Source organism: Pezoporus wallicus, unplaced genomic scaffold, assembly GCF_028554395.1.
Source record: "Pezoporus wallicus isolate ANWC-B61680 ecotype Strahan unplaced genomic scaffold, APGP_CSIRO_Pwel_v1 contig_5767, whole genome shotgun sequence".
Taxonomy (NCBI): Eukaryota; Metazoa; Chordata; class Aves; order Psittaciformes; family Psittacidae; genus Pezoporus; species Pezoporus wallicus.
Window position 1 is genome coordinate 6,827,206 of NW_026640599.1, and position 9,141 is coordinate 6,836,346.

The following is a 9,141-nucleotide window of genomic DNA, read 5'->3' on the forward strand; positions in this document are numbered from 1 at the left end:
AAGGTCCCTCATAACTCAAATTATTCTACAATTCTATGACAGAAATTGAGGAACCTTACTTTGGAGATTCGCCTATATGTTTAAATTTCCAAGCAGGAATATTTTTTTAAAGGCTGTACTTCAAAGGCAGGATTGCTTCTTCTTAGCAATAGATGCATAAGAAGAAATGTGTGAGAGAACAGAGGCCAGAGGCATTCTAGGTCTTCCCACAAAGTGAACTGAGACTTTAGATTCTTTTTAGCAGTACAGAATGATTTCCCTGCAAAGAACTTCAGAAGAACAGAGCTACAGTCCCAAGATATCACAAGGAGTTAGTTGAATTAAGTTAACTTAAAGTGAATTCGAGTAATTTGATTTCCTGTGGCTTTAGTGAAGCAGTGAAGCATGTATTTTCTATTTCTTCTAAAATTCTTGTCTTTCATGGAACACTAAGGCTTATACTTTGAAGACACGTTGCACAAGGACACTTCTAGATGACCTGTAAATAAAAATCTGCATTTATTGACTCACCAGATCCGGAGACAAGCCTAGACCCCTCAGTGCTCGAACACTGTTCTGTGTTGGTTTTGTCTTCTGTTCACCAGTGGCATTAGGCTGGAAAGACGTATTTTGAAAGCTCAGATGGCAAAGCAGTTACAAGGTAAAAACAGAAAAGCCACTGCAAATAATAATACTTGAAGGAAGTAAACATATCCAAACAGAGCCACAATAGGCAGAAACAGAAATGGCAACACTGTTATATAAGAAATTCTGAAGAACCCACAAGGCCCTAGTTCAGGTCACGTTTATTTTGGGGTTTTATGTTTGGTTTTGGTTAGGGTTTTGGGTTGTTTGTTTTTTTCTTCAGAGAAATAGTTTCAGTGCAACTGACTCAGGCGGTAGAAGAGGAATATTCCACAAGTTGGATTTTGCTAATAAACAGAGAAGGCCCAACACAGCACATGGCCTTCAGTAACTGTTCTTGGAAATTATCAGAGGTAGTAAGAAATTCTGTTTTCAAATACAGAGAATCAATCCTACCAATAACTGACCAATCCTCCAATCCAAAGCTGTGGTGGCTAATAATTCTCTCTGTATCTGTACTAGGTGCAATCATATCATCATTACCAGTATTTGCTTACCAAAATCTCCCCAGTGAATACTTATCTCTTAAAATAATAAGAAAACATATTTGTGAAGTAAAATTTAGAATGTAATGTTTGAATAGAAACATACTTTTGGCCCTGCACAAAAAGTTGCAGCAGCCTTGACCAGAAGACCACTGTACATCAAGGAGTCAGTGATCCACACCAGGGTTCCCTTACAGAAGACCACTGTGCTGCGCAAAACCCTTGGCTGCAGGACAAACTTAGCCAGCTCTTGTAACAGAGGAGCCAGCAGGCAGCTCCCACTCAAGATCTGCAATTCCATTACCTGTGTGGCCTTTATTTACTCCAGTGTGACTGGGTTTCATATTTGCGTGTCTAAAACCCTCAACCATGAAAGGGTTAATAGAAAAAGTAAATAAATATGAAGCCCAATACACTTTAAAATCTATTTTATCAATTTTAATAACTTACCTGTGGTACTAGACTAACATGGATATTACAGAAGTTCTCTTTTTTTGCTTTGAACTGAAACTGTCTAAATGCTTCAATGAATGGCATTCCTTCAATATCTCCAATAGTTCCACCAAGCTGAAAAAGAAAGCTTAGATATGTCAGTGTCGGAAAGCAAAAACAAACCAACCAAACTAAAGTCTACCTCTACCAAGTTTTCTGAAATATTTACCTTCAAAAAAAAAAAAAAAAGACAATTGAAACTTGCAGGCACACTCTGCAAAGAGCCTTGATCTATTCTGCATATTTGTTTCCTGTGGAAAACAGAACAATTTTCAAGTTTTTTTTATATTCACTTTACATCAAACACATAAGCTTCCCCTGGGAAGATGAGTGGTGCTACTGAATAATACATGCTTTGACGATGCCTTGGAAGTGGTAAACAAGTAATCAATAGTGAAGGATAAAAGCTTCCAAATAAGGCAGAAGCAAAGCAACATCTCCCTCTACGGGAGTCACCTGTATTACACCCCAGGCTCCTGGCAATCTCTGGCAGTTCTGTCCAGTGAGCCAGGTCAACTGTGAGGGCTGACAATGAGCAATGCTGACAGTATGAACCACAACTATTTCAAACTAAAGTTTTGTTTTTTTGACAACTACTCAGAATATGTGCTTTTAAAGAGTTTACACACATTAAGGAGAAACCCAATGACTGCTGTTGTGTTTTACTTCGGGGTTTGTTTTTTTTTTTCCCCCTAACAGGCTTTGCAATGATTGTGCTTACATCTGCTGCTTTGGATGGCATGCAACTAACTGTATAGGCAAAAGACACAAAAACCCTTTATTTTCCTGTCTGTCAGATTAATGAACAGTTGTGACCAACAAAATACAGGCATTTAGCGGTATTATCATAACTTTCCAACATTGATAAAAGCCATATGGACAACATGAAGTAATACCTGACATTATGCAAGACTTTCTATATTACCAAACCAACACCCAATACAAAGTCCCTGTTACAAAGACAGGAATTAGATGTCTTCCAAAGACACAAAGAGCTGAAGTAGACTAAGCACTGAATAAAGCAGTGTTTAGCACCTATGTCTTATGGAGTAGTCATATTTCATGACTGTTCTGTGCCATCAAGTGGCCTTTGACAGAATTGCACATTTGTGTTCACCCAGTAGCAGAAAACTTCAGACTACATTTGTACATGACACACATACTCAGTCTAACTCCTTCAAGGTTTTGCAAAGGGAAAACTCTTAAGCAGCTTAGTTTCAGCAGTGTTCTAGAAGGGATTTAGTCAAGTAAACAGAAGCTGTAGGGATAAAGACTACACCTGTCATTTTCAGAACAAACCAAAGAAAATATAATGTGCCTTTGCATTGCTGCTCTCCATAAAACTTCAGTCTGACCTTTTTAGAGTAAGCAGCAAGGAGAAAACAAGCTAGCTGTTTTGTGTTCATTGTGAATATATATCCTAAAAGATTCTATACTTGCCTCAATTACACAAATTTGTGGTTCTTTTCTGTCATCATCCACTGGAACTTTTGCCTGATTCATTACCCATTCCTGAACGGCATCAGTGATGTGTGGAACAACTACAAGAAGAAAAAACAAAGCAAGCAAGCATATCTTGAGACCCACATGCCAGGTTCTGCATGCAAAAGGGGGAAAATGAGCAAAAATATCACAAGGAAACTAGTAGTTCCTTTTTCTATTTCTCTTTTCCTTGAGCCCAGAAGCCAAACATTACAGGAATATGCCCAAAACTCTTGGGAAAGAGAAAGGAATAAAGTGACGCAGCAGGGAATAGCTTGTTCTAGCTAATCGCTTCAGCAAAGACTGAACGGACAAGTATCCCACAGAATAAAGAATATCACCTTGAACGGTTTTCCCCAGGTAATCACCATGTCTTTCTTTATTAATGACATGCTGATATATTTTTCCAGTGGTGATATTGTTGTCTTTATAGAGACTGATGTCCAAAAATCTCTCATAATTTCCCAAATCTAAGTCAACTTCTCCACCATCATTCAATACAAAAACTTCACCTGAAAAAATAAAGAGAAAACCAACAGAAAAGCAGTAAAATAATGAGGAATTATTAAACACACAGCAGGAACACCACAAACTTCTCTTAAAATTTATGAAATATTTTTTAAAATGACATATTACAACAACGTTATCAATAAAGCACATGATGCAGCTCGATCTGCATTGTCATTCTGTGTGACCTGGATATTAAGTCTTTACTTTTAGTCTACCCCTCAGTCACATATAGTTTGCAAATAAGTTTAAATTACATTGCCAAAATATTTAAGTGACTTAAAACATTTAAGCAGCATTTTAACAGCATACTACAACCCCTGATTGGAAGAAAACAATCTCCAGGAATCATAAATCAACAACAAATAAAACAGCAATTTGCAAAACACTGCTTTTATAAGCATGAATTATTATGCATGTTCAAAGTGTTTCACTGTAAATTCTTGTTGGTTGGATCTATTTTAATGATTGTGGCTTGGACTAGGAGTAAAGTTAGGCTAAACATAAATGCTTCTTCAAGCATGACCACTGTTTCTTATTCAGTTGTTTCATCTTGTACATTTAGTACCCTATGTCCACACCAAGCGTTCTGATCCTGAAAAATCTAACTAAAATATTCTTCGGGTTCAGATTTTTCGTAGACCTCTAAAGAGACTCTAAATTCTGAATCTAATCAACTTCTGAAGGAACTAAAGTTGCTAGATCTTGATGTAAGGCTGGAAAGCTTTTCAGAAAAAAAAAAAACCCAAAATATTTTGCCATGACTCAATAAACCAATGGTTAAACAGATTACGGAACCAGCGCACAAGGAGAAAAGAGTCCTCCTGAAAGGGTAGTGTGGACTACAGAAATATATCTTGCCAAGACACAACAGTCCAATGAAGAGTTTAACAAAAGCCACAAGGATGATCAGGGGACTGGAGCACCTCCCATGTGAAGACAGGCTGAGAAAGTTGGGGCTGTTCAGCCTGGAGAAGAGAAGGCTGCATGGAGACCTCATAGCAGCCTTCCAGTATCTGAAGGGGGGCTATAGAGATGCTGGGGAGGGACTCTTCATTAGGGACTGTAGTGACAGAACAAGGGGTAATGGGTTCAAACTTAAACATGGGAAGTTTAGATTGGATATAAGGAAGAAGTTCTTTATTGTGAGGGTGGTGAGGCACTGGAATGGGTTGCCCAATGAAGCTGTGAATGTTACATCCCTGGCGGTGTTCAAGGACAGGTTGGACAGAGCCTTGGGTGACATGGTTTAGACTGAGCTGTCCCTGCCCATGGCAGGGGGTTGGAACTAGATGACCTTAAGGTCCTTTACAACCCTAATTACCCTATGATTCTGTGATTCCATGCTTACAAAAGGGTAGAAGACTTATCCCTGATCCTGAGAGGCACTGACTACATTCTCTAATACTAAGTTACCATCTAAGCCAGACACAGAGTGGAACCAAGATTTCTCATATGTAGGCCTTGGAAGAACTGAAAAACATATTACTAAAAAACCTCTTATGTTAACCAGAAATCTCTAAATTAAAATCCTGTGACTCAATCATATTTCTGCCAAAATGTTAACAAAAGAGGCTTGCCATTTTGGCATGTGTGAATTTCTACTTACTATCCAGAAAGCTGATGTTTCTTCACAAACATTAAGAAACTCTTAAGTGAACAGAATGGGGGGGAATATCATGTGGGTATTACTTGCCCTAAAGTCCCCTCTTCCCCTGTACCTGATCTAATTAGTTAAATTTTGCTTCTGGGGAGAGGTCTGATGTGCTGTGCTCTTCCACTTAAAAAAGCAAAGTGGTCTTGTTTTAGTTGAGGAGATATGTTTACCTCCAGTTCCAAAACTTTTGGACTAGACTAAAAGTAGGCAGAAAAAAATCTAACAAAGAAAAAGAATTAGAAATGTCTATTGGCTGAAGGTACTTTGGAACTTTAAAACATCATTTTTAATAAATGTCTAAGTAACAAGCCAGAGAACTGAAGGAACAGGCAACATTACAAATATTGACAGACTGACCTGCTGCTCATCATGTAGTCAATACAATCAAGGTAGTTTAGAGAACTAACCAAACAAACTAATGGTATTATTAAGCTTCTCTGATGGTTTTGACTAGATCCTTATAGACTTAGATGAGAACTTAATCTAACCCTCATGAAGACATTTACACTAGAAAGCACTGACACCTGACACCCAGATAACAGCATTCATAAGTAACTGCTAACTACTTCAGTTTCAAATAAGTTTTATACCACTATTCTATTTTTTTTAATCAAGTTGAACTGAAAATAACTGAACAAGGCCTACAGCTAGGATTTTCCTAACAAAATGGGATTTTATAGAAATGAAGCACCTACTTCCAAAAGTAGTTTCAACAGATTATCTCTCTTTACTTAGAGCAGACAATGCCCTTGAGAACACATAGCAAGGAAGGAATTTGCATTGCAAAACAGATTATAAAATTACTAACTACTACTGTTGTTTGTTTTTTTAAAGACACCATAAACACCACCCTACTAAGAATACAAATATTTATGCAAAACAGAACAGCACTGCTCTCCATACCATGTTCATACGGTGAAAAGGTTCCAGCATCTATGTTTATGTAAGGATCAATCTTGATTGCAGTGACACGCAGACCACATGATTTCAATATGGTGCCAATGCTGCTTGCAATGATCCCTTTGCCAATGCCTGAGATGACACCACCAGTTACCAGAATGTACTTCATCAGAAAATCAGCACAAGCACACAGATCTCAAGCTGAAAATCTAAAATGACAAAGACATACATCTGATGAATGCAAATTCATGTTAGGAAAGAACACAGTCTCAGTAAACAAAGAATCTAGGTTGAAATGACCTTTGGAAACAGACAACAAAAATTACCATTTTGGAATCTGGGAGCAGGATTCATCTCTCCCATCTTACAGTCCAATCCATAAGCATAAATCTACTCCATAGGCAATGGAAAACCAGATACCATTTTGATACATTGCCCCATGGATGTGCCAGAGAAACACAGTTCATCTGCCATATCCCTCTCCTGTGACAGGAAAAGCCACCTAAGTTTCAGAATCACATGTCAGGCAAGACAAATCTCACCCTGAATTTTTTTTCTAAAGCAGTTGATAACTTCACATTTTAAGAATTTAGCTCATTGCTACATTAGCCAGAACACTCACATGCTCTATCCAGTACCTTTACCTTTAAAAAGTGACTGTAGCTTCAAAAATTTATTAAAACTGGGCTATAGCATCCACCCCACTTTCCAGTAGCTTTCACTCCTCCAATTCATAGTGTATCAACTGTTTCACCCAAAGTCTTACAGTATCCTATAGATCAACAGAACATGAGACCAAGAAAGAAAAACTGAACCAGAATGTCTGTATTTATAATACCCTAGAGTCCTTCCTTCACAGTCCTACCCATTCTCCCTCTCCGTGTAATTACTCTGAGAGAAAAAAAAGAATCACTTAGCATGTGTGGACTGCAATGTAGAGGAACAGTTAATGCTCTTCTAGAAAACAACATTTTATTCATTTTAAGTTTCACATTTAGAGAAAAGCCCATGACACTCATCATGCATTCAGAATGGCAGCCCTGGATAAAGCAGCTCTGAGACCTATAGCATGGCCAACTTGTCAGAGCCTCTGTTTCCCTGTCTAGACCATGAAATAAATTATTCTTTACAGGACGGAACTGTGAATACCCAACAAACCTCATACCCTAAAAAAAGAAACACAACAGTTAATGCCAATTATGTGTGGTGAAGCCTCGATCAGATACAATACCATTTTTCCCATCACTCTGGAATAGTACCAGCATTGGCAACAACAGCTATTCAAGTACAGAAACTTACTCTCTTAAAAATTTGGTTCTTTGTAAGAGACCTATAATGAAATAAGGGATTCAAATATCATACTAGATAAATCATATGACTGGGAGGAGAATAATGCAGTAGATGCTAATACACATATCCCACTTTGCACTGTGTAGGAGTATGAATGGTAAAGTATCCAGAACTATTAAGAAAAAGATGAAGAAACCACCCCCTAAACATTCTGATAATTACTATCCTAACTAGAAAGGTTTCTTCCTTGTTGCTATGATCTGCTGTTCGCACCAGCTTCTGCTGATGTTGTCCCTGCTGGTCTCCTCCTTCATCTGGCTTTCAGACAAGCCTAGATTTTGCCACCATTCTTCCACCCCATCTGAAACAGGATGATGTATCTCATTCATAGTCACATTCATATTACATTCAGGCAGCTGTGGAGGCTAATCAGTGGAGTAATTTTTCCACAGTGGCAGCATGGCTCACCAGAGCAAAACTTCTAAAGTCATGAAAATCTTTTCCTTACTCAAGTACTGAATTCATCCAAAGCAACATGCAAAAACACATGACCTAAGAACTCAGTATAAATCAACACAGTATGGTTTTCAGCTGCTGGCAGCAAGCAGCAGCTAGTGAATGCACTTTGTAAGCCTTCCTCTTACTATACTGAAGACAAGGCCTGCGTCCTCGGGGAGATTCCTCTTAGAGTTCAAGAATGTAAAAATATCATCAATGTCATCATTCTTGATAACAGGAACTACTAGTGTTTCCTTGTTAACATGGACAAAAGGAAGACTACAGGCATCAAAAATATTTAACTGAGGAGAACAGGTTCAATCAGGAATTAACTTTCTCCTGCTATTTTAGTATTCAATTTATTTTAGTAGCCTAGAATTTTAAGAGAAGTTATTTCGACAACAGGTATAAACCTCGAGCACATGCTGCTTCAAAACTCATGAGCCCTATTACCTTGCTTAGAGGAACCACAATGAAGAGCCCGCTGTGATTTTAGCAAGAACAGCGACTTTCCAGCAGCTTAAGGAAATACATAGCTTACTTCCAATAGAAACAAAGGACTCCAGGTGGGTCGGGAAGCTACTTGTAAAAGGAGAATGAAAGAGTTAGGGGAGGGAAAGCAAAAAGCGAATACTGGGAAAAGGCATTTTGTTGGTAACAGGAAATCAGCACAAGTGGAAAGGAACATTTACTCTGTTCTGCCCCATCAACAGAAACTTGCTGCCTTCAGCAGCAATTTGGAAGCGCTCCACCCGAAAACTGCTGAGCCACAGCGAGGATCCGGCTGCAGCCGGTCCCGGCAGAGGGGCTGCCCTCACCCTGCCCTGCGTCAGCGCCGGGTGGCCGTTACCTCGGGGCGGCCGTTACCTGAGGGCCAGGTGCGGGGCGTGAAGTGCCCTGAGAGGGCTGCCGCTGAGCGGAAGCCGGGCCGGGAGGCAGGCCGGCGGCGCAGAAGATCGCGGCAGGGCGGGGGAAGAGAGTGGCAATCTCCTCCCAGGCTACTGTGAGTCACCGGACTGCGACTCGCCGCCCCGCGACACCTTTGCGGTCGTAAAGGCGGATGGCTGTCCCACCAAGATGAGGTGCGCCCGCTGCGTGGTAACCACTGCTGGATCACCGCCAGGGTCTGCCGAACTCAAGCGAACACCCGGAGGAGAAGCAGCACCTCTCCACAGAGGACGGCGAAACGCCACGACAGCAGCCCTT

General features: G+C 39.7%; 1 protein-coding gene across 5 annotated transcripts in view; it reads right to left on the minus strand.

Annotated features, from left to right (window-relative positions):
* Window positions 1-9,072, minus strand: part of CTPS2 (CTP synthase 2) — a 66,838-nt gene extending 57,766 nt beyond the window's left edge. Inside the window, exons 1-6 of one of the 5 annotated variants that reach the window (XM_057419536.1) lie at window positions 8,803-9,072; window positions 6,151-6,356; window positions 3,425-3,595; window positions 3,042-3,142; window positions 1,560-1,676; window positions 511-594 (exon numbers count right to left, since the gene is read on the minus strand). In XM_057419536.1, the coding sequence (XP_057275519.1) occupies window positions 511-594; window positions 1,560-1,676; window positions 3,042-3,142; window positions 3,425-3,595; window positions 6,151-6,316 (639 nt within the window). In that variant the 5' untranslated portion in view covers window positions 6,317-6,356; window positions 8,803-9,072. Of the gene's footprint in view, window positions 1-510; window positions 595-1,559; window positions 1,677-3,041; window positions 3,143-3,424; window positions 3,596-6,150; window positions 6,357-8,388; window positions 8,591-8,753 lie in introns of those variants that run through there. The other 4 variants (XM_057419535.1, XM_057419534.1, XM_057419537.1 and 1 more) reach the window with 4 other exon arrangements.
* Window positions 9,073-9,141: the final 69 nt, after the last annotated feature.